The sequence below is a fragment of the Taudactylus pleione genome, unplaced genomic scaffold (assembly GCF_031769625.1).
Source record: "Taudactylus pleione unplaced genomic scaffold, aTauple2 ptg000481l, whole genome shotgun sequence".
In the NCBI taxonomy this organism is placed as follows: Eukaryota; Metazoa; Chordata; class Amphibia; order Anura; family Myobatrachidae; genus Taudactylus; species Taudactylus pleione.
Window position 1 is genome coordinate 453,358 of NW_028284883.1, and position 26,671 is coordinate 480,028.

The 26,671-nt window shown below is 44.4% G+C and overlaps 1 protein-coding gene across 1 annotated transcript in view; it reads left to right on the top strand.

Annotated features, from left to right (window-relative positions):
• The window catches only part of LOC148502819 (cytochrome P450 2F2-like), a 100,591-nt gene that overhangs the window by 5,974 nt on the left and 67,946 nt on the right, over window positions 1-26,671 (top strand). The window contains exons 2-4 of the mRNA XM_088449271.1: window positions 4,219-4,396; window positions 5,417-5,579; window positions 9,490-9,639. Of these exons, the coding sequence (XP_088305397.1) occupies window positions 4,220-4,396; window positions 5,417-5,579; window positions 9,490-9,639 (490 nt within the window). The 5' untranslated portion in view covers window position 4,219. The remainder of the gene's footprint in view (window positions 1-4,218; window positions 4,397-5,416; window positions 5,580-9,489; window positions 9,640-26,671) is intronic.

Consider the following 26,671-nt stretch of genomic DNA (forward strand, 5'->3'; position numbering starts at 1 on the left):
CAGCTCATCGGGAGTGGGATTGTGCCGTAGAGTTATTACCAGGGAAGGTGCATCCTCGTGGAAGAGTGTTTCCTCTTTCTCTTCCTGAGACCCAGGCAGTGACTGACTACATTAAGGAGAATCTTGAACGCGGGTTTATCAGAGAATCCAAGTAACCCGTAGGTGCCGGTCTATTCTTTGTCAAGTAGAAAGATTGAAACTTGTTACTGTGTAATGATTACTGAGTTCTGAATGCCATTACTATCAAGGATCAGTATCCATTACCTCTAATCTGGGAGCTCTTCAATTGAATAAAAGGGGCAAAGATTTTTGCTAAATCAGATCTCCACGGGGCCTACAATTTGATTAGGACCCAGTCGGGGGATGATTGGAAAACTGCCTTCAACACTCGAGATGGGCACTATGAGTATCTGGTCATGCCGTTTGGATTAAGCAATGCACCTGCTGTTTTCCAAAAGTACATGAACCAAATCTTCTGAGACCTGTTGTACCAGTATGCAGTAGTATACCTTGATGATATTTTGATATTCTCTAAAGATTTGGCAAGTCATTGCAAGCATGTCTGTGAAGTCCTATCTCGACTCCGAGCTAATCAGCTCTACTGCAAATTACAGAAATTCCTGGGATACATAATTTTTGTGCTCTAGACTTCAGATGGACCCAGAGAAAATTTCTGCCATCATCAGTTGGCCTCATCTGACTGGGTTAAAGGTGATATAATGCTACCTGGGTTTTTGCACCTTTTATTGTCAATTTATCAGGAACTATTCATCTTTCACAACCCCTATCACTGCACTCACCAAAAAGGGCCAAGACATCAGGATTTGGGTTTTGGATGCAGAGGAAGTATTTGCCAAGTTAAAGCAGTGTTTCATTTCATCCCCCATTCTGAGACAACCAACTGTGATCAACCCTTCCTAGAGGTGGACACCTCTACAGATGGAGTTGGAGCAGTCTTGTCCCAGAAGGATGAAGGGGATAAATGGTACTGTTGTGGCTTCTTTTCCCATACATTTTTGGCCCCACACAAGAACTATGCAGTCAGGGATAACCTTTTACTAGCCATTAAACTGGCTTGGCAAGAGTGGTGGTGAAAAATTTCCTGTGACAGTTTAAACCCATCACAAGAACCTCACATATTTCAAAACTGCTCATTGCCTTAATTATCACCAGTCCAAATGGTCTTGGCTTTACGAACATTTCAGCCTGATTATTACCAATCATCCAGGTTGCAAAAATGTGGAAGCTGATGCCCTGTCCTAAGAATTCAGTTCTGCTGAGAAAGGTGAAGTGTGGGAGGACAAGCCAATTCTGAACCCTGCTTGTTTGTCACAGTCACCAGTAAGATCAAGATTCCACCAGGGAACACATTTGTAGCACCCAAACTCTGGACTAAATTACTTCAGTTGACTTATTCTTCATGCTTCACTGGTCATGCAGGTGTGGAAAAAACTCTAGAACTAATCCTCAGAAATTATTGGTGGTCGACTGTGCATCGTGATGTCAAGGACTTTGTGGCAGCCTGTACCATCTGTGCTCAACACAAGGTGCCAACTCACCTTCCCTTGGGTTCTTTATGTTCACTCTCTGTACCTGATCATCCTTGGTCTCCTATATATCGATGGACTTTTTCACGGATCTACCATCCTGCCAAGGTTTCAATACAATCTGGGTAGTGGTGGACAGGTTCTCCAAGGTTGCTCATTTTGTCCCATTGAAAGGTCTACCTTCAGCTCCAAATTTGGCCAATGTGTTTATAAAAGAAATCTTCAGGCTACATGGGTTTCCCAAGGATATTGTTTCAGACCATGGGGTGTAATTTACCTCTGAGAGCTGGAGGTCGTTATGTACAGTAAGTGCTTTGGGATCAACCTAAGTTTCTCATCTGCTTACCACTCTCAGAGTAATGGTCAGATGGAGCATGTAAACCAAGATCTGGAGAGGTTTATTAGGACATATGTCTCAGCCAAACAAGATGACTGGATTTCCCTGTTGCCATGGGCCAAATTACTATCCTTTCTTCATTCTGCATCCTGTGATAACAGAGTTGCCAGCCCTTCAGTCGGTATCACTTCCAGCCATTTGTGGCAGTGAGTCATTCCTCAAGATCTGGAAGGTAACAAAATAATCTGTGTAAAGTCTCTTCTAGGTATGAACTGCTGGCAGACAGAAAGAGGAGGAAGGGTCCTGTGTTGAACCCAGGTGACAAAGCTTGCTTTCCACTAAGCACATTATTAAAAGTTCCCACTATGAAGTTCACTCCCAGATTAATTGGTCCCTTCTAGATCCTCCAGCTAATTAAACCAGTGGTGGTTTGACTGAAACATCCTGGTACTCTCAGGATTACCAATGTATTTCATATCTCTTTCCCCAAACTCTTGGTGTTCAATCAGTATTGCAACCCTCCCCCTGCGATTCCAGTGGACCATCCGGAAGAATAGGAAGTGAAACAGATTCTGGACTCCAGAATGTCCCAAGGTACAGTTCAATTCTTGGTGGACTGGAAAGGATATGATTTGGAAGAACGCTGTTGGGTCAAATCCTTGGATGTTCATGCACTTCATCAACTCCTTTGAAAGTTCATCAGAAGTTTCCTGGCAAGCCATTTGTGGGGTGTTAGATGCCCACCCATAGAAAGCGGGGTAATTTCACAGTGCAGCCAAACTCGGTGGTCACTTACCGGGTCGGAAGGAAGTCCCCAGCGGGCACTGTCAGCAGCTCTCTCTCCTATGCCACTCTGTTTAAGATTTAAAGAGACGTGTGGTTTAGGGGATTGGCGCTAGAATTGAACCTTGACCTTTATAAAAGAAGTTCCTGGGAGCACTGTAGTGCCATTGTATAGGCTTATTCCTTGCTTCTGCGTACCTTGACCATGTGCTATTGTCTACCTGTTCCTGACCTTAGCTATTCCTTGTGACCCATTTCTGTTTGATCTTCTGATACTGCATTTGGTGATTCCTGGTTTGACTTTGGCTTCTGTGTGACCTGATTCTGTCTTTCCTTGCTACAGTACTTCGCTGACCAGTTGATTCTGACCTGGCTTGTCGACTACACCTGATTATGTACTTCTAGCAGCACTCCCAAGCATGCCAGCACCTGTACGAGGGAACTTGGGCAGAGGGCTGCAACCTGTGTGTCATGTGCAGCTAAGTCCATTCCTCATTGGTTGTTTATTTTTTTTTTATTCCTGATCACTGTGCCTCCCCTGGCTCCTTCCTGGCTACTTTGTCTGCATCAGGGAATCTTAATGGGTTAGTTGGAGGCTGTCTTTCACTCTCTGTCTGCATCAGACGTGACCCTGCTCAGTCCCGGACTTCCTCCCTTCTCTAGGCTGCTGCTAAGCAAAAGGGCACATTGCTATCGCTGATTGGCTCTCACTGTCTCAGAGAACACACCCCTCGGCCCTGCAGCAGCAGCAGTCAGTCAGTCACTCACTTCAACTGTGATTTCTGTGACTTGCTTTATTCCAAGTCTCAGTTTCAGATGCTCTCATGCTGTTTCAGCATCCTAGCCAGCCACTTGGTGCACAGATGCTCTCATGCTGTTGTCCTAGCTAGCCACTTTCTGTGACTTGCTTCACTAAAATCGTCTCTGCTTGGTTCCCTTTTGCCACAGATTAATGGTTCATACATCTAATCCTTCTTCGACCTATGCTGTATAAAATAGTAAGAACCCCATCAAATATTGGCCAGTGATTCAAGAGATTAGCCCAAATGAACTGACAGACCCCTAAACTTGGGACTTTATGTATATACTGTATATATATACATATGCAGTACATGTAAACTGCCAGTTTGTCTAGAAAAGGGACCTACGCAGGGACGGAACAGAAGGAAATGGGGCCACAAACCAGAATCTTGCCTAGGGCCCCTTGGTTTTTGATAAACTATGTTTTTCATGTGAATTGTATTGCTAAAATGTAGTATAATGCATATAATTAATAATTTTTGATTAGTATTGTCAACTTTGTGGCAAGAAAAGCAGACTGATGGTACTTTTCAGAACTTTTAATAATAAATCCTCGCGAATAGAGTAACTAGTGGTTTATTCTTATGAGGAGGTCTTTGTTTGGTAGCCTTGGGCTCACATTTTCTCCTTCAAACTTCACTAAAGAGCTCATCCACCTGAGCTGAAGTTTAATGCATGTTCATCCTCAGCATGCTGTCCTTTCCGATGGTTTCACTAAAAACAAAATGATTGTCTGATCTCTATTGGTAGGATGGACTTCTACTCACTATGTACAGCACTCCTGGTGCTTCTCATCACCTGCTTCTTGGCTAAATTCAGTATGATGATGTTGGAAAAAGCCAAACTCCCTCCTGGACCAACTCCTCTTCCCATCATTGGAACTCTATACAAGATGAACTTCAGCAACATTGTACAGTCACTACTGAAGGTGAGACAGTGGTATTCCTTGTGGTAGGAGGAACTAAACTGCATGCTGTTTGAGCTACAGTATATGGTCATTCAGAACATCAAGAGGAGGCACAATACACACATACATTATGGGAGCGATCATTACTTTTTGATTAAGGGGATAAAATTAATTGCAAAAATATTTTATGAGTATATTAGTAGTCTGTATTAATATATGAATATATACAGAGTGCAATATTTTTTTTTAACGTATTAAGGAGTAATTATTATTTTATTATTATTTTATGGGGGCAAAATACATTGATTGCCAATGGTGGGGGCAATGAAAATGTATTTATGATGAAGGCAATTATGAAGCAAAACTTTTACAATTATTCTACAATTTAGGCAATGCTCTGCTTGATAACTTCAATGCTTTGTATTCTTAACATGTAAAAAAATAGTGATGACGGTGTCTAATATTTTAAAGCAGTTTTTTTTTGTAAATCTGGTGAGTTTATCGCAGGTTAGTAAATTTCTCCTATGAGGCCGCTGAATTGCTGAAATTCACAGTTATCTTGTTTATTGCAGCAATAGTTAATCTTATTATAAAGACAGGTGTTAAGTTTCTTGGCAGCAGGGTTTAGAATTGGTCATGTACTTTTGGCAGCCCTCTCATTTAATAACATAGATAAAACCAAATATACAAAGTAAATACTGTGTCAGTATGAGTCTTGCAGACAGCTTTAGAACCCAACTATTATCAATGCAGGTTATGGAATAAGGACATTTGGATTTGTATCATACAGTGCTACTACAATGGAACCCATTCTGAAGAGGCGGACTGGAGGCCAAACAGCTCTCAACTGTAACAGAAATGCCACAGAAACAATAATTCAGGCTATACGTACACATTCCTTGCTATAAAACTGATGTTATCACGATAAATATAAACAACATATTTTTCAAATACTTTAGGAAATAAATGGCATTATGCAAAACCACTCAGAATAATCATGTAGCATTGCACTTAACATATTGTCTTGTACTTTTACTGTAGCTAAATAAAACCTATGGAGACATATTCACTGTGTATGAAGGGAACCGTCCTTGTGTTGTGCTGTGCGGATATAAAGCTATAAAGGAGACTTTGATTGACAAGGCAGAAGAATTCAGTGGTCGGGCTTATTATGCTTCGTTCTATGACTTTACCAAGGGAGATGGTAAGTACGTGACCCAGCAGTGCATGGAGGGAATCTAGAGTTCTCATCAGTCATATCCCTGTCTCTCCTTGTATCCAGATCAGCTCGTCCTGTTTAATGTGCGGATATTGACTTCTCAGTCACTCCTGCAGAATGTGGTTCTTCACGGGTGACTCCTACTTTCGGAGCAGTGAGACAAGCATAATAGTGTATGGGGACAGCGGGACATTCCACAAGAGAAACAAGCAGGAGATATCTGTGATATCTCCTGTTTTACCTTCTTGATGAATGGCCCGATAACTTAATTTCTACAATTGCAGGTGAAAATGTTAATTTTCACCTGCTTTTGTAGAAATTAAGTGATGATGAATATACCCCCTAAGTGAGGTTGGAGATGGATATCAGCCTGGTGCCTTAGTGACATCTACAATATTTATAAGTACAATCAGAGATACATTCTGCTCTATACAGGTAATATATATACAATATATATAAACTTGAAATCAGAATGTGTTGATTAAAATCTTTTATCTCACTACCCCACAAAGACTTACTTTCCCAGCCTCTTATTCACTCTTACCCAACTGCATAAAACCATTTAACAGGTTGCACTGTTAGTAAAATGCTTTCTATTGTTTACTGAACTATTTACATGGCATTATGAAGGTGGGAGGGTGAATGGGTAACCCAAGATAGGCACTCTGGGCCTGATTCAGGCCTGCGCGCAAGCGCTTGAGCGCTCGCAAGCGGGTCGATGGTGCACAAGCCCCAGAGCGAGAGAGAAATTCTCTTGCTCCGTGCCTCACTACAAAAGGGGCGGCTGTCGAAGTTGATCGACAGCTCGTCCCATTTTGTAGGCGTGGCGGGGAGGTGGCTTCACAAACGCAGGCGTTCCCAAGCGAACGCCTGCCGTTTGTGGGTGGCCCCACTGACATCACCAGTGATGTCAGTGGCAGAGCTTCCGGCTCTATTAGAGCCGGAAGCTCTCTGGGGCTTGCGACCACGAGACCCTACCACAAGGGTGTCGTCGCAAGCCCCGATGGTCACCCACAGCTATGCGAGCGGCCAGGAAACCGCACCAAAAAAAAATAAAAAGCTCTGATTCAGAGCGAGCGCTCTTTCAGAGCGTCCGTCGCTGAATCAGGCCCACTGTGTTTGGTACTGTAGGTAAGTAGTATGAATGAAGTTGGGATGAGGAATATAGGGATCAGTTTATGTCCATCAGTCAGAATGTATTGAGATTTGTTAAATGTTCATCTATTTCTGTGTGACTGTCTCGTAATCAGAGCTATCTTTCAGCAGGAACAAGCAGGATCTCAGTTCCTGAACCTATCCGTAACTATGATGTAATCAGGATTGCTGTTCCTGAACCTTGGTTTGGATTTGGATCCCTGCTGGTTTTGGATCTGGTTTGGTTTTGCCAAAACCTCACCTCCGTGTTTTGTTTTCGTGTTTTGGTTTTGGATCTGGATTTTTTCTGAAAAATCATAAAAACAGCTAAAATCACATAAAATGGGCCTGTTTTTGTTCCTACAGTATAATTAACCTCAATGACATTTATTTCCAGTAATTTCCAATCAGTTTTCAGTTTCTAATTTCCAACACGGATACAGTGTGTTATACAGTGTGGGTTGGATACACCAATAGTGCACTTATTGTGACAGCAGTGTCGGGAGAGCGGGGTTGCTGTCGGTGTCCTCAGTACATGGAATGGCAGTGCTGTGGTTCTGGCAGTGTCCTCAGTGAAGGGTACCGGTGATGTCGGCAGCGCGGGTGTGACAGCAGTGTCTTTAGTGCAGGTTTGCTGGCTGTGTCGGCAGTGCGGGGAGTGCCAGCGGTGTCTTTAGTGCAGGTTTGCTGGCTGTGTTGGCAGTGCGGGGGTGCCAGTGGTGTCTTTAGTGCAGGTTTGCTGGCTGTGTCGGCAGTGCGGGGCTGCCAGCGGTGTCTTTAGTGCAGGTTTGCTGGCTGTGTCGGCAGTGCGGGGGTGCCAGTGGTGTCTTTAGTGCAGTTTTGCTGGCTGTGTCGGCAGTGCGGGGGTGTCAGCGGTGTCTTTAGTACAAGTTTGCTGGCTGTGTCGGCAGTGCGGGTGTTCCAGCGGTGTCTTTAGTGCACATTTGCTGGCTGTGTCTGTAGTGTGGGGGTGCTGGTGGTGTCTTTAGTGCAGGTTTGCTAGCTGTGTCGGCAGTGCGGGGGTGCCTGCGGTGTCTTTACTGCAGGTTTGCTGGCTGTGTCAGCAGTGCGGGGGTGCCAGCTGTGTCTTTAGTGCAGGGTTGCTGGCTGTGTTGGCAGGGCAGGGGTGCCAGCGGTGTCTTTAGTGCAGGTTTGCTGGCTGTGTCGGCAGTGCGGGGGTTGCTGGCAGTGTCCAAAGTGCATGGAATGGCAGTGCTGCGGTGCTGGCAGTGTTCTCAGTGAAGGGTACCGGCAGTGTCGGCAGAGCGGGGTCCTCAGTGCAGGTTTGCTGACTGTGTCGGCAGTGCAGGGGTGTTCTCAATGCAGGGTGCCGGCGGTGTCGGCAGAGCGGGGGTGCCAGCGGTGTCCTCAGTGCATGTGTGCTGACAGTGTCGGCAGTGCAGGGGTGCTGGTGGTGTCCTCAGTGTGGGAGTGTCGGCAGTGTGGGGGTCGCTGACGGTGTCCTCAGTACGTGGGGCAGCAGTGCAGGAGTGTCGGCAGCGGCGGTGTCGGCAGCGGGGGATGCTGCCAGTGGGGGTGCTGGCGGTGTCGGCAGCGGGGGGTGCCGGCGGTGCCAGGCGGTGGGGGATGGCAGGCGCCATCTTTTTTTCCCTCTCTGTGTGCATTTTCAATGGGCTTAACGCTAATTGGCTGAGAGCCATGACAGATGGCTCTCTCAGCCAATCAGCGTTAAGCCCGCCCAAAACAAAAGCTCGCGACCCGACAGCGGGGTCGCGAGGTTTTGCCTCAGGTGAGGGATCCGGGGCAGGCAGGAAGATCTGAGCTTCGCTTGGATCGCCCTGGAACCCAGAAATTCAGGTGGGTTCGGATCTCTGAGATACGAACCCGCTCATCTCTATTATACACACACACGCAAGTTAAGCTGGCACTCCACAGATAAAGGGTTAATACTTGTCCAGGTGCCCTCCAGAGGAGCCAGTACTCCAATGTATAATGGGATATAGGCGATACCTAGGTCTTGTAATGTTCAAGAATAGGTAACACGCTGTATCAGAATTCAACATTTCAGTCATGCGAAATTCTTGATAAAGGTCGCAAGACCGAATGCTGAATTTTGACACAGATTGTTGTCTATCCTTGAACACTACAAGACCTTGGTGTGCTGCCTATATCCCATTATATATATATATATATAGATATAGATATATATATATATATATATATATATATATATATTTTTTAATATTTGCCTGGTGGTGGTTTGCCATGACACTCCTGAACCTGTTTTTCCAGAAAAATGGCCCTGATCGTTATGTCACTATATGCTTTTTTAAGAAAAAGTGCGGTAATACCATGGCCCGTGCTACATTAGGCAGCTTTAGGCAGTCGCCTAGAAGCACCAGCCACTGGTGGGTGCCGCAGAGTTCACACAAAAAATTGATGGTTCAGCTGTGTGGAATATTATGAATTTGCGGCAGTGTTATGTGGTACTGTACATTATGATGTTGGTGCTCTGCTGTGTGCAATATTCTATATAGTATATTATGAATTTGGGACACTGCTGTGTGGCATATTATAATTATTTAACTGAGGAGACTGATGCGTGGCATATTATGGACATGGAGGGAGAAGGGGCGCTTGGTGAAAAGTTGCCTAGGGCGCCCGGAAACCTTGCACCAGCCCTGTGTATTACATATCACATAATCCATATACAGGTAAAACAATCTCATGCGTTGCTCTATAATTCAATAAGTTTGTGTATTACCGCATAGATAATTCACTCTTGTATTCTATCTTGCAGAGATGGCATTCAGTAATGGTGAGAAGTGGAAGGAGCTGAGGAATTTTACCGTGTTGACGCTGAGTAATTTTGGGATGGGGAAACGTAGCATTGAGGAGCGTATAAAGGAGGAGGCCGAGTATCTCATTGATTTGCTGAGAAAAAACAATGGTAATGTACCAGACATCTCAGAAATTTATAAAGAGGATTGATTATTTGTATTTTTTAAACAATGCTTTATTGACTGTCAGTGAAAGCACAGGTAAACATTACTGCGTGACTAAGGCACATTCAAGATCATAAAATGGTTTTAAAATATGAAGACAACAGTACATTGGATCTGATACAGAGATGTACGCAGTTAAGCAATTATCGGTGGTCTGCGCATGCATCTGAGTTGCGCTGCGCATGTGTCAAATTTCATTACCGGTGTCTCTCACAGTGAGGATTTATTCGCCCAGTGATTGACAGGCAGAGACCACTTGTGGGCGGAAACAGTGTCATGACCATTTTCTGAGCACCTCTGATGGCAGCATCCTATGGCATTGGCCAGTTTTAAATTATTGGTGGGGGGTTAGAAGGACTAAGGAATGGCGTGGCAAACCATATGGGAGGGGGAAAAGTGGAGGAATACCAGAGGGACAAACATAAGAGAGAGCTCTAGGGTTACATAGATGGTAAGTGGGAGATATGAAAGGACATCCATGGGCCCCAGACTTTGTTAAATGATTTGGGCACATTTTTAATGATACCGGTCATGTACTATGGACATACCAACTACTATTAATGATGGATTGTAGAGAGGAAGGTTGAGTTTTTCCAATCTGCAGCTAGCTGGCAAGTGGATGCCAAGATTATGTGTTGTATGAATTTGTTTTAATGATGAGAAGCTGAAGGGAGAACTTGGGAGAATTATGAATAGAAACTTGGAGGACTGACAATATCAAGTTTTTAACATCAACCCAGAAATCGGAGAACTATGTACTATCTATCTATGTACTATCTAACTATGTACAGGCCCGCCAAGAGCCGTGGCGGGCCCCGGTAATAGGGGGTGTGGCCTAATCGCGGGAGGCGTGGCCACGCCCCCTTGCCGAGAAAAAAAAAAAAGATTGATTTGCAGCACCGCGAAGTGGTGCTGCGCGCTGGGGAGAGGGGGCGCTCTGAGCCCCCTCAGCCTGGCGCAAAGCCAGGGGGGGTGCGATCAGTGTGATCCTTCCCCCGCACAGGCATAGGAGACTGCTGTGGCAGCAGCCACGAGCAGTCTCCAACTGCAGCTCAGCACACGCTGTGTGCTGGGCTGCTGTGAGGGGGGGGGCAGTGGCGCCGGACCCGGGCCCCCACCGGGCCCCTCAGGAAGCTCAGGGCCAGGCAATCTGTACCCACCACCCCCCTCTCGGCGCCCCTGACCAGGGCTGCCATCAGAAATTGTGGGGCCCGGGACTGCCAAAATAGGCAGGGCCCCTGGGCCCCCTCTTCCACCGCTCCCCCTTCCCCCGCTACATCTCATAAATCATGACTTACCTTAACGCCTTGAAGAATGCTCCTTTCTTCTGGCTTCTTCTCCTTCAGGTCTGGCTGGCGCTGCTCCTCACGCACCGCAGCTCCTCTGACCTCTCCCTTCCAGCATCATGGCATCATGAAGTCTTGCGCGCCGACTCCAAAGGAGAAAAAAATATATTGAACAAGAGCAGGGGCAAACTATGGATTTTCTAGGAGGGGTGTATATATATATAGCAATCTTTGAATCCGGCACTTGTTTTAGGGAAAAAGGTTCTTTGCGCTCCTGTGCCTTCCGACGGGTCTCAAACCCAAACAAACAGTAAGCAATTCGGCGGCACTAAGAGACTTGGTAGTGTAGAGTAAAATGCCTTTAATATCCTACGTTTCGGAGGTTAATCCATCTTCAGGGAAACGTTTCCCTGACAACGGATTAACCTCCGAAACGTAGGATATTAAAGGCATTTTACTCTACACTACCAAGTCTCCTAGTGCCGCCAATTTGCTTACTATATATATATATATATATATATATATATACGCATATTTATAATTTATATATAAAGTATATAGTAAACATGTATATATTATATATAACAAACATATACACATTAACACATCGATACACATATAAACTGACTAACATATACAGTGTACACACACTAACACATATATAGTATTCACACACTACCACATATATATGCATTATCATACATACAGATACATACACACCAACACATACATATACACTAACATGCATACAGACCAACACATATGTACACACATACATACACATATATACACACTAACATACATACACACCAACACATATGTACACACTAGCACATACAGGCAAATACATACTCTATATACACATTTACAATATTCACACATATGCACTAACATACATACACATATATACACACTAGCAGATACATACACACCAACACATATACACTAACATGCATACACATATATACACACTAACATACATACACACCAACACATATGTACACACTAGCACATACAGACACATTCATATATACACACTAGCACATACCTACAAAAACATACAGACACATACATACACATGCTAAAACACATACATACTTTTTCTGAAGCAACAGCAGCTTGATAATGGGGGCAGGCACCTTGCCTCATTAGGGTCCGCCCCTCCGGGATGACGTAAATCGCGGTCGTACGGGGGCGGGGCTTACTACATTGGCTCCGCCCCCATTTTGCTCAGCCTGATCAGAGAGGGGAATTTAATCGGTTCAGCAGAGGAGGCTCTCAGGTTGGAGTTGGAGCAAGTGCGGGCAAACGAGTATTGTGGGCCGGCAGGCGGTAGCAGCACCCCACCCCAGTTTTAACTCCTGGGGGTAGTGCGTGGTATGCACTGGTGGTAGGAGCGGGCGGTACTAGGTAGGAGCCACGCGGGCCCCCTCTCATGCTGACAGGGTCCGGGCCCGGGACTTCAGTCCCGGCAGTCCCCCCCTGATGGCGGCCCTGCCCCTGACTATGTACTATCTATCTAGCTATGGAGAACTATCACAAACTGTGAGAACAGTGGCCCCCCAGGGAGCCGCCTCTCCAACATCTATCAGAAGAATCCAAATGAATATATTTAACCTAGGACAGTACAAAGGGCCTGATTCAGACCCGCTCGCGAGCGGAGTGCGCGAGCCCCAGAGTGAGTGAGAAATCACTCGCTCCTGCGCTCGCATCCAAAAGTGGCGGCTGTCGATGTTGATCGACAGCTCGCTCTGTTTGGAAGGCGGGTCGGGGAGGGTCGGGGGGGTGGCTGGCCAAACGGAGGCATTCCCTGCCGTTTGGGGGCTGCCCTACTGACATCACTATTATAGCTGGAAGCTCACTGGGGCTTGCGATGAACGAGACCCTACCACAAGGGTCTCGTCGCAAGCACGATAGTCACGATGGTCACGACCATCACCTGGCCGCCCACGAGTGGTCAGGAGGCCGCCCAAAAAAACAGAAGAGGCCGCCCTGATTCAGAGCGAGCTCTCTGAAAGAGCGTCCGGCTCTGAATCAGGGCCAAAGTGCGATCTACAGTATGCAGAAATTTATAGACGTTCTCTTTGATCTTAACACATATTGAACAAGTAGCGGCTTATCAAAAGTCTCTCCAAACTCAGCCTCACAAACTAACTCATAAGGGTCACAAAGATATGATGAAGGGATGACAGATCAGTAGTCAGAGACCTACACAAAGGCTTTGTTTAGTAGTACCATCTATTATTCTAATCATTTTATAGTCAAAAATAGTCAAAACTCTTGAGTAAAAAGTGTATGACAGGTGAGGCACTGCCTCCCCTCTATACCTTTTCAGCACATCCCTGATCAAAACTCACCAAATTTCCATGACTATATACTGCTGCAACTTTGTATAATGCCCACATGAACCCTCAGGTTCATATATGTATCTGTAAATCTGGCTCTAATACTAGCCAGTGCCTCTCCAGCCATTTACCTCACCGTATGTCACTGTAAAGTGCGGCTATATGCAACATTTAGGGTTAAATTTACTAAAGAGAGAGTTTTTAGAAGTGAGTTTTAAAAGTGATATTGCCCATAGCAACCAATCAGATTCTAGCTATTATCTTCTAGAAGGTGCTAGTTAAATGTTAAGTAGAATCTGATTGGTTGCTATGGGCAACATCACTTTTAAAACTCTCTTCTAAAAACTCTCACTTTAGTAAATTTACCCCTTACAGTATAGTAGCTCTGGACTTTTTTTGCTCATAGTCCCATAGGGCTGCGTACAAAAATCAGCGAGTCGGGTCGCTAGAGGGACAAGAGTACAGTAGGTACCATTCACTGCATTTCCGTGCCATTGCAATATTAATTGACCCCTTAGATTTAATCTTAGAGAAGGAAGGGAAGTATTGCATTAAACATTTACATGACTTTTTTGTTGGTATTTCACATACAGGTTTCTTCTAATTCATCTAATATATTTGTGCTATATGGCATGGAATGCAAAGCATGACTGTGACACAACGCTACTGATAGCTCGTTTTGGACTTTTACACTTTTTGCAATGCACCCACTTCCAAAGAGAATTGTAGTGTACTGATGTCTTAGAACTCTAACAATTGTGGCAGAGTGAATTTGCACAATGTTGTGGTGGGATGCATGGCTAAGTCATATTGGCCGCTGGTCTTTGGCCTTTTTTCTCAGACTAGTGTTCTTGTCCCACTACAATAGCATAAAAAACTACTAGTGGTGTACAGGGTACACATATTTTGTGCTTTTATCACATTAGCACTGTGAAAAAGAAGCAAATTCAGTAAAAATAGTGAGAGGAACGACACATGGCATCCCAATGCAGCGTGTCTCTCTGCCATAGCGTTATCCCCTCAGCTGGCTCAGCATGGTGCTGATTATTGGAAAATAGAGGGAACCCAAGCCCATTTTTCCCCCATTTTCCAATACCACCCTAGGCTTAGAGGTCCGGGCTTGATATTGATTTGGAGGGAACCCTACACATTTTTTTTCTAAATTAACTCTTTCTACATTTTTAAGCATAACTAAGCCTGCACAGATCATAGTGACCTGGCAGTGCTTCACCCAAACTCACCTGCCACAGTCAGTTCTATTGTTTGGGCGAGTTTGCCAACGGACTTTCTGTGTTTTTTTAAACCACAGCTTCACAAATCCATAGCTTGTATTCTATTCTTTCTATGGTTTAAAACATTGATAGTGCTTTGGTATTTAATTCTGTTCTATTCTTTTCTAAAGTGTGCTTTCTCTGTATTTTTGCGGCATATTTGGCCTCAGTAAATCGAAAGATTGCAAAACTGCAGCAAAACCGCTAGGAATTACAATTTGCTGCTTCGTAAATTTAGCCCTCTATCCTCTCTGGTGGTCTGTTGCATAGTGACCTCCATACTCCCCTGCTGGATACACTCCATGACACACTGCATCCGACAGTCGGGTCTGTATTTGGTTCAGATTATGAAGCATTCTTCTCTCACCTGGACCCAACCATGAGTGTGCAGTGCATTCTTAGTGTGAACACCTCTGGGTTGCAACATCAATTAAAAATTGCTACTGGAGACCACTTTGTCGTTCTGATTAATTCAGGCTCATAACCCTGTTAGGGTTGTACAGTGAGTTCAGATAGTCACATTCCAATTCCTTATCTGCAGTTTACTGCGGGAGACAACACAGACATACCGCAAGCTTGCCTACCCTCCCCATTTGTCCGGGAGCCTGCCGATTATCGGGTGCCGCTCCTGGCTCCCCAGAAAGGCAGGCAAGCCTCCCAGAAGCCGACATCCCTGCCGCAGAGTTAATATCAAAACCCTCGCAGCGGGTGGGTCCAGTGAAGCGATTCGCGCTGAATTGCGTAATTGTGGCCCCGCCCCCACTTTACAAAGCCATTTACTCCGGCATTGTGAAGAGGGGCGGAGCCACTATGACACGATCTTGTGACCATGCCCCCGGCCCACCCTGGCCATGCCCCCACAACAACATTATCATGCGGCCATGACCCCCGCTGTAAGCTGACATTCAGCCCCCTCCCAGAAGGAGGTAGCTGAATGTCGGCAAGTATGACATACCGTATGTATGTTTGAAGTATATCTGAACTTTATTGTATTCAAGGCATGGTATTTATAGGTTATTGTAACATGGGTGCTATGGAACACTGAAGTCTGCCTACTACGTACTCATTTCTGGCTAATATCCTAACCAATCATCTTATAGTGCATTTCTTAATTATAAAATATAAAACAAACTGTGAGTTGATACATTCCAATAAACACAACGAGATAATATATGTGAGAAGTTATACTCCCAGAAACTCTAGATAACATTGCAGCTGTGTGCTTGTCCTTGACTCTTCTCAGAGAAATTCAGCATTTGAAATAAACTGCTGTGCTTATCCTTACAAGAATATCACATAGTTCTACAGACATTCCTCACTTAACGACCGAGTTCCGTTCCTACGACTCGGTTGTTAAACGAATTGGTCGTTAACCGAGCAATTATAAAATGAAGCTGGAAAGAGCTGGCACATTCAACAATTTTAAAATGGTAAAAATAGAGTGAAAGAGTCAGTGAAAGCATCAACAGGATATATAGTACTATACAGTATATGCATAACTATAGTACAGTTTTGTATACATGTACAGTACTGTACAGTACAATACTGTATACTGTACTGTACCTTTATACAGTATGCACAGCAATCATTTACCTGTACTGTATTGTATTATGACTAAAGAAAAGAAAACTGCTTTACTTTGCATAACTTGTTTTATTTAGCTTTTTTTTACTTTGCAAAACTTTTATTTTGAATAACTGTTTACTTTGCATACAGTACACTAATTTTGCATAACTCTTTGCAGCACTGTACAGTACTTTGCAGAACCTGTTTGTTTTATTTTGCATAACTTTACTATGTACTACTAGTTAGACTTAGCATTACTGTTGCATACTGTATCTTTACAGAGCATAAACAGGACAATTGGCATAAAAAAATATATAGATATGAAAAACAGACATTCTAGCCAACAAATCCTTCATCATGTAATGTGTCATCATTGGTGTTATCAGGATCTGTAAAGGGCTCAGGTAAGGGAGATGATGGCAAGGAAATGGAAGGACTTGTAGGGGTAGGGGTAGGGGTACTAGGTGTAGCCTTTGAGAAGAATCCTGTTAGTGTGGTCTGCTTTGTAATTTTCTTTTTTTCGTCATAAATTTCATGACAAAAGTCCAGGAATGATGATGTTTGTCCATGCAAGATGATGTTTTGCCTCTTTCTGAGTCCCGTTTTTTGGAGGGAAAAATCCGAACTCGGCATGCAAATTCGAACCTATCCGAGCCTGCACATCCCTACTTTCAACATTTGGATCCATACTCTCTAGTTGTAACATAGCCGCATTCACTTTCGAGAACACACCAGCTAACCCCTTTACTGTGAACTTCTTTTGTACTTCTTCTGTTCTTTCCTCTTCTCCTTCTTCCAACTCTTCCAGGTGCTGCTGCGCTTCCAACTCTATTAGATCTTCATTGGATAGCTCTCCCTCTACATATTCCACTAATTCTTCAATATCTTCCACTTCAAGATCTAAATTAAGCACATTAGCAAGTTGCACAGTTGTTTGATTTATGTCATCGACATGTTCATCTATGTCAACCACTTCAACATTATTCACAAGACTTTTTAGGCATATTTTCCATATGCCTTGAATACAATTTTCTGTCACTTCCTCCCAAGCGGATTCTATGTTCTTTATGCACTGTAAAATGTTGTATGATTTCCAAAAATCACGAAGGGTTACTTCATCATTTTCTATTGTCGAGACAATTTTGAAAAAGTTGTGCGCAAATAGTATGCTTTGAAAGTAACTATAGCCCCCCGGTCCATTGGCTGTAAGATAGCAGTGGTGTTTTTAGGCAGATACACTACCTTTACATCTGAGTTTACATCATCAGGATGCTGGGGGTGTCTTGTGGAATTATCAAGCAGGAGGATAATTTTAAAGGGAACACCCTTGTCCAGACAATAGCGCTTGACCGGAGGTATGAAGCAGTTGGTAAACCAATCCTCAAATAAAGCTTGTGTCATCCATGCCTTGTTATTTGCACGATATTATACGGGTAGCATGTGCTTACTGACCTGCTTGAATGCACGTGGGTTCTGGGAGCAATAGATGAGCAAAGGCTTTAACTTAAACCCAGCAACATTTCCACCCAGCAACAACGCGACCCTGTCCTTAAAAGCCTTGAAACCGGGCACTGTTTTAGCTTCTTTGTGTTTGTACGACCTTTTGGGCATTTTCTACCAAAAAAGTCCCGTTTCATCCACATTAAAGATTTGTTCCGGAACATAGCCGCCTTTCTTGATGATTTCATCAAATTGGTCAACAAATTTTTCAGCTGCTTCTACGTCAGCACTTGCTGCCTCACCGCTGATACTGCGATTATGCAGGTTGATTCTCCGACTAAAGCGTTGAAACCATCCATGGCTTGAAGTAAATGTTTCCACTGATTCATCCTCCTCACGTATCTTCAAAGTTTTAAAGATACTGCGTGCCTTGGCTTGAATATTTGATAGGCTCAGTGGCATTTTTTTTTGCATATGATCATCAAACCAGATCGCCAGTAATTTTTCCATTTCATGAATGAGGCCTTTCCGCTGCCTAGTTATTATGATTTTAAATCCTATTGATGCTTTCATTGCTTCTTTCACTTTATCTTTATCCTTCAAGATTGTTGAAATGGTTGAATGTGCCAGCTACAAGTCACCTGCTATCTCTTTAACTTTTTTCCAGCTTCATAATCACTTATGATCTTCATTTTCATGTCAAGGTCAATAGCCTTCCTTTTCTTTGAGCTCCTTTTCTCTGACTTCTCCTTCTCTGACATCTCTCATCTCTCTGACGCTGAGACGCCACGCATGCTGCCTGTCGCTAAAGAGTCAGGGCGGGTTGTAACTCCGAACGGTCGCTAAAAAGTCCGCGTGGGTCGTAATTTTGAGGCCGATGGTAACGCGCGGGTGTGGTCATAAGTGCGAACGGTTGGTAAACGGGTAGATCATTAAGTGGGGAATGTCTGTATATTAATAAGATGGTGTCTCTGAACAAAATGGCGTCATATCCTGACTTCAACAACTTTTTGGGGACATTAATCAAAACCCGCCACAGCTCCTAAGACTGCAGCTCTAACCGGAGTACTGGCCTTCAAGGTTGTGATTCCTTATCTTCTCAGTGTGCACAGCTGCAGATCATCCATCCAGCTTTGAAGAATACAATACTTGCAGGAGGACACAACCCTATTTCTGCTGCATCCAGGTGAGATATGGGAGGAAATGTAATAGCCTCTGACTTGCATGCATCAGCAAGATTCTGGTGAGTTTGCCCAATGTTTCTAAGTGGCAATCATTTAAAAGGCAAAACCAGGTTGGTTCTGGCTTTTAAGTGATTGCCACTATAAAAATTGGACAGACTCATCAGAATCTCACAGATGCCTGCAAGTCCCAGACTATTACATTCCCCCATGGACTCCTGTCCAGCCTTGGCTGTCCATTTATATTCTACTAATTGTTGCAGTCCTCTCACAGTTTTAATCCTACTTTATTACTGGCTGATATCTAGTGGCTATTTTTGATATTACATATGTGTCCATCTCTAGTATTCAATCTATTTTTTCAATTTGAACCTTTATTCCTGATAGCTCTGAAACTACATCTATTGCCTATGTGACCATCTCTCCCACCTCAGGGCACAAATGTTTCCATAATATTGCACCAACTGGGTGTGTATGTCTTCTTTCATCTCTCCCTTTGTACCAACCTCAACTTCTGCAGCTTCAATCATACATGATAAAAAGTCAACTGGATTGAAAAAGTTCACTAAAATTAACATGGCTCCTATCTTCTCTGCCTCCAAGAAATCTGTCACCTCATTCTCACAATGCAACACAATCAATTCTCCGAGTTCCCTTATGACTCCTGAGATGTAACCCCCACCTCATCAGCTCTTGTCACAAATTTTATTAACCATTTAACTGGCTATTGGAAATTAAAGGGTGGTTTCCTTTGACCCGCCACAACCCTTGATAATATTGTTATTATTCACAAACTGGATAAAGATCTCTTTACTTGTGCTGATTATAGACTAATTTCCCAGCTGGATTTTGGCTAGGTGATTGTACCCACTCCTCCCATCACTTATTCATCTTGAGTCATCAACTTTGTTTACTCAATTCATATACAAAAATGTCTATCAATGTCAAAAAGGCATACCTCCCAGTCCCAAATGCCCCGCATTCAGCGGAACAGTCCAGTTTTTCTGTGACTGTCCCGCTGTCCCACCCACGGGCCTCAGTGTCCCGTGGTGGTGGGGAAGTTGGGAGAAGCATACACCCCTGCTCTGCATAGCAGAACAGCGGGTATGCAGAGCAAGAATAGATGCTGTGCGCATGCGTACAGCATCTATTCACAGTATGGGGGGAAGCCCGGGGGCAGCCCAGCATCTGGGAGATGCTGGGCACACCCCTTAGTGATGCAAATGGGGGCGTGCCAGCAAGCCACACCCACTTTGATATCAGGCCACACCCCCTTTTCAGGAGCACGCTTCTCTGGCGTACGGATGTCCTGAATCCTCTGGGACAAATGTTGGGAGGTATGAAAAAGGCATTTTATGATTGGCATTCTCAAAGGGGTTTTTAGGGGTTTTCTCCATCAGTATCCATATAGGGCAATGAAGTGACTTTGGATAGGTAGCTGGTTGACTATGCTAAGCGACACAAGTGGGCGGCACAAACACGTGGCCCATCTAGGAGTGACACTGCAGTGGCAGACAGGATGGCAGTTTGAAAAACTAGGCCCCAAACAGTACATAATGCAAAGAAAAAAAAGAGGTGCAATATGGAATTGTCCTTGGGCCCTCCCACCCACCCTTATGTTGTATAAACAGGACATGCACACTTTAACAAACCAAACATTTCAGCGCCAGGGATGCCACACGGCTGTGGCTGAAATGATTGGTTCATTTTCGCCCCCACAAAACAAGCTGGCAATTAATCTGTCCCTGCACAAACTGGCTCTACGGAGGCAAGATGTCATCCTCATCCTCCTCATCCACCGATTCCTCACCCTCTTCAGTGTTGTGTACATCCTCACAGAGTATTAATTCGTCCCCGCTGGAATCCACCACCACAGTTCCCTCTGTACGTTCTGGAGGCTGGTCTCCCTGGAAGAGTTGATTCATTTTAATGAACATCATCTTCTCCACATTTGTGGAAGCAACCTCCTACACCTTTCCCTGACAAGGTACCCGGCTGCACTAAACACTCTTTCGGAGTACCCACTGGAGGGGGGCAACTGAGGTAAAATAGAGCCAGCTTGTACAGGGGCCTCCAAATTGCCTCTTTTTCCTGCCAGTACAGGTACGGACTGTCTGACATGCCTATTTGGATGCTGTCACCGATGTAATCCTCCACCATTCTGTCAATGGTGACAGTATCATATGCAGTGACAGTAGACATGTCAGAAATTGTTGCCAGGTCCTTCAGTCCAGACCAGATGTCCAAACTTGGTCCTGCCTGCCCTGCATCACCGCCAGCGGGTTGCTTAGGATACCTAAGTTGTTTCCAGGTAGCCCCAGTTGTGGGAGAAAATGAAGAAGGAGCTGTTGACGGTGTTTTCACCAGCAGGTCTTTGCACCTCTGCAGTCTTGTGTCAGCCGGAAAGAGAGACACCACATAGGCATTAAACCTAGGTTCGAGCACGGTGGCCAAAATGTAGTAGTCTGATTTCAACAGATTGACCACCCTGGAATCCTGGCAAAGCGAATGAAGGGCTTCATCCACAAGTCCCACATGCTGAGCAGAATCACTCCGTCTTAGCTCCTCCTTCACTTTCTCCAGCTGCTTCTGCAAAAGCCTGATGAGGGGAATGACCTGACTCAAGCTGGCAGTGTCTGACCTGACTTCACGTGTGGCAAGTTCGAAGGGCTGGAGAACCTTGCACAACACGGAAATCATTCTCCACTGTGCTTGAGTCAGGTACATACCCCCTCCTTTGCCTATGTCATAGGTGTATGTATAGGCTTGAATGGCCTTTTGCTGCTCCTCCATCCTCTGGAGCATATAGAGGGTTGAGTTCCACCCCGTCACAACCTCTTGCTTCAGGTGATGGCAGGGCAGGTTCAAGACTGTTTGCTGGCGCTCCAGTGTTCGGCATGCAGTCGCTGAATGGCGAAAGTGGCCCAAAATTTTTTGGGCCACCCAAAGCGTCTCCTGCATGTCTTTGTTGTGTTTCAGAAAATTCTGCACCACCAAATTTATTGTGTGAGCAAAACATGGGACGTGCTAGAATTTGCCCAGATGTAATGCCCGCACAATATTGGTGGCATTGTCAGATGTCGCAAATCCCCAGGAGAGTCTAAGTGGGGTAAGCCATTGGGCAATGATTTCCTTTTTACCTACTGGTATTTTATAATTTGAGGAAATCTCTCCCTATTAAGTACATTTCAGAACAATTTTAGTCCATTTGTCAACGGACATTTGTATTATATCAATATTAGACTGTGTTCCCCAATTTAGATTGTGCTCAGGGTTCGTTTTCTCTGTTATTTTTGTTTATATTTGGTGTGTTCAATAGGGTGTGCACCAGAACCCTTTGCAGCACATCATAAGTATAGAAGCGCACCTATTGTGACCCATTTTCTATCCAAAACATGGGACGTGCTAGAATTTGCCCAGATGTAATGCCCGCACAATATTGGTGGCATTGTCAGATGTCGCAAATCCCCAGGAGAGTCTAAGTGGGGTAAGCCATTGGGCAATGATTTCCCTCAGTTTCTCTAAAAGGTTGTCGGCGGTGTGCCTCTTACTGAAACCGGTGATACACAGCATAGCCTGCCTTGGAACGAGCTGGCGTTTCTGAGCTGCTGCTACTGGTGACACTGCTGTTGTTGCTGTGTAAGGTGATACATCTACCCAGTGGGCTGTAACAGTCATATGGGACTTCATTCAGAGCCGGTCGAACAGAGCGTGCGGTCGGTCTGAATGAGGGGAGGACCTCTTGAATTTTCAAGACGTCCACCTTTGCGGTGGTAAGGCTGTGGGTTAACACCCACAGCCTTATGACCGCCTAAGGCGATGGTCATGATGGTCAAGACCATCGCAACCCACAGCCTAATGACCGAGACAGAGGTGGGCGGTCAGGATATGCAAGCGGCCGCCCAGTTTCTGAGCGACCGCTTGCATCCTCCGACCACCTCTGAATGAGGGCCTTAGTCTCATCCTCAAAGCCTGATTGTGTCATACACACAGAGGGAACAGAGCAGGCTTTCCTTAACCTTAAGGATAGTCTGACAAGAGCACCTGCATTGGGAATACCTGATTATGAAAAACCTTTTGATTTGTATTGTACGGAAGCTGACGGTTGTGCAGCAGGTGTCCTCACACAAAAACATGGTGATGCCAGTAGGCCCATAGCATACTACAGTGCACAATTGGACACTGTGGCAAGATCACTCCAAACATGTTTAAGAAGTGTAGCAGCAACTGCTCTATTGGTCAGTAAGAGTGAGGATGCAGTATTAGGCCATGATATGATTGTCTATACTCCCCATGCTGTATATGCTTTGCTAAATTCTGCCCAAACCAGACAAGTCTCCTCAGCTAGGTTCACGAAATGGGAACTAGCCCTAATAGCACCTGCAAACATCACCATTAAGCTATGCAGTACATTAAACCCAGCAATGTATTTACCATATGTGCCACAGGATGCACCAAGGGTGGAGAGAGGTGAGTCGCTGGTGGAAGGTGAGTTCTGCAGTTATATTGATGCACATGATTGTATGGAATATCTGAATCAGACCTTTACTGCAAGACCAGACATATGGGATACACCTTTAGAAAATGTAGATGTGACATTTTACATGGATGGGAGTTGTCATAGACAGACTGACACTGGAGAGTTATGTACAGGTTATGCTGTTGTAGATGACGAGGACATCTTAGAACCCTTGGTCCACCTCACTCGGCCCAAGTGGCGGAGTTAGTGGCACTAAGAAGAGCGTGTGAGTTAGCAGAAGGCAAATCTGCTAACATTTATACTGACTCTAGGTACGCCTTTGGGGTTGTACATGATTTCGGTGCTCTATGGCATCTAAGAAATTTTATGACAGCAGCAGGCACACCAGTCGCACATTCCAGACATATAAAAGGACTACTGACAGTGATAAAATTGCCTAAGGCAGTGGCCGTAATTAAGTGTAAGGCCCATACATGTGAGGATGATCCAGTGTCACTGGGAAATAACAGGGCAGATGAAGCTGCCAAATGGGCAGCAAGTTTAAAAGTGAACATGCCAATTAACCAAATGATGTTTCAAATGATTGATATGCAGAAATTAATTGAGATGCAAAACTTGTGTTCCATTCAGGAAAAGGCAGTCTGGAGATCCAAGGGGTGTGGGTAAGAGTCCTCTGGACTCTGGAGAGATGGACAAGCTAAGCCAGTGGCTCCCAAGGCGTACTACCCAAGCCTGGCTGAGGCAGTGCACGGTCTGACTCACTTGGGAAAGCAAGGTATGTGCAAGTTGGTGAGAGCATACTGGTGTGCACTGGGTTTTTCTTCCCAAGCAGAAAAGAGAGCAATGTCCTGTTTGACCTGCTTGAGGAAAACCATTGGGAAAACAATCCCTAACAAGCCATCCCACATTCCTCCGACCGATGGACCTTTTCAGGTAATACAAATTGATTTCATCCAATTACCACCCTGCAGGAATCTCAAGTATGTATTGGTGTGCACTGATGTGCTTTCTAATTGGGTTGAGGCATACCCAGCTGCCACTAATACTGCTGCATTTACTGCTAAGAAAATAGTTCAGGAGTTTGTATGCAGATACGGTATCCCTAGAATTATTGAAAGTGATAGGGGTACTCATTTCACAGGTGATGTCTTCCAAAACATGTGTAAGTTGATGGGTTTTAATAGTAGACTTCACACCCCCTACCGACCGCAAACCAGTGCCAAGGTGGAGAGGATGAACAGTACTATTAAAAATAAATTAAGTAAGATCATGGCAGAAACTTGACTGGGGTGGCCAGAAGCACTACCACTTGTCCTCCACAGTATCAGGACAACTCCTAGACTCCCTCTCAATCTGTCCCCCTTTGAAATACTGTTTGGTAGACAACCTCATTTGATTATAAGTCGGCAGGAGGATTTGAAAAGTAACGACGTTACTGTAAGGTATCTTATAACAATGAGTAAACAGTTAAAGCAGCAACAGCAGAAACTGAAATTGTTGTCACATGATATGCCTGAAACAAACTGTCATGATTTTGAACATGGAGAATTTGCTATGATCAGAAATTTCTTGCGTTCAGGTTGTTTGACAGATCGGTGGGAAGCTCCGTTTCAGGTGTTGCTGACAAGTACAAGTTCCTTGAAAGTGGCAGAGAGAGATACCTGCGTCCATTCCACTCACTGTAAGAAGGTCAACCAACCGGTGGAGAGACAAGGCGGAATCGAGGCAGATAACGTGGACCTGTCAATTGCGAGTCTGTTCGGGAGGGTTAAAGGTTACAGTGAGATACCTGAGCTAAAGAAATTTGTAGATCATTGTTTTCAGCAATGGCGTGGCCTGCTGTGGTTATCTTTGTTGTGTTTTCTCCCAGAGTTTTTATCATCCTGGGTTGTTTCGGGATCTCTGGTTTCTTTGACGGAGGACAGATGATGGTGATATTGATGGAGTGGAGATGGGAGAAGGAGTGCTTAACCAATCGGGGGAGTATCTGACCAAACCCAGTACAGTAATTGTTAAAAGATATGTTATTTTGGAAACTCGGAGACAGTGTGAAGGTCTATCGTCTGAGGATTATTGTATCTGTGAGTTTTGTGGGTCCGTAGTCGATGGGAGATGCATCCAGCGGTGTCAACCTAAGTATAACCCGTATTGGGGTGGGTATCCTTTAGAGGATTATCATACCATAGTGGGCAAAGTTTTAAACCAAACTGACTGTTGGGAGTGCTCTCACGTGCCTCAAGGACAGCATAATGTAGGGTTAGTGCCTTTCCCATTGAATATCTCTGAGGTTTTAGAATTGCAAAGAGGGGATGCACTGGATGGAAAATTTCTTTGGTCCAAATCACCCCATTTTAAGCTCCACCAGTACCAAGTAGATAGATCACTGTTATGTTTAAACATCACCAACTCCAAAAAAACAGGAAGTTGGGAGGTGACTGGAAATAACCAGACGATGACCTTCTCACTAAGAGCTGATAATGAACCTTTAAATTTGAATTTTTACGCACAAATAGACTAGGTGGAAGATACTTCCGGTATAAATATACACTAAATTCCACCAAAGAAATGGTTGGTGGGGTACCAGAAGGTTATTGTGCCAAGGTATTGCAACCAGAAACTTGTATGAGTCAAATGGGAGAACCTGAAATAGGATCACTTGCTAGGGAAATGTGTTTGACAATAATGATGTTTACCATCCCTTATGTACTCCCTGATGATGTGTATTTTAAATGTGGAAGGAAAGCGTATAAGTGGCTCTCTCCAAGTTTCGAAGGTTTATGCTATCTAGGAAGAGTAGTTCCAGAAGTTATGACCCTTACACATGGTGAAATGCTTGGTAAAAACACACCATCACCATATCTTCACACACAGTATGAACACAGAGACAAAAGAAATATGATACCTGGTGATGTACATACAGCCACACAGTTGATTAGTGAAACAACTGACATTCAAGTTTTAGTAGCATTGGATCCCACCAGGACCGCTCGGGGTACTCTAAATTTCAGATATATTCAAGATCTTGCTAAATTAATAGATAATATCACCGAGATGTACGATGACATGTTTAGGTATACAGGTAGGGAGGTACAAGCTTATAAGAAAGAACTCGTGCAAAATAGGTTAGTGTTAAATTATCTAACAGCTGTCACTGGAGGGTACTGTGTGACCTTAGCCACCCAATTTGGTGATTTGTTGTAAAGTGTTGCACATACATCACAAACGATACTAGTGACCCCAAGGAGGTGATGGACCGGAAGATGGACGAAATTCTGCAGTTAAAATTGGAATTTCGGAAGAACCATAATGCTTCAGTGGCTGAAGTAGAGGAAAAGGTAGAAGAATGGGTTTCTTGGTTGAACCCAGTGAAATGGTTCTCCGGTCTAGGAGAATGGGTCTGGGAAACAG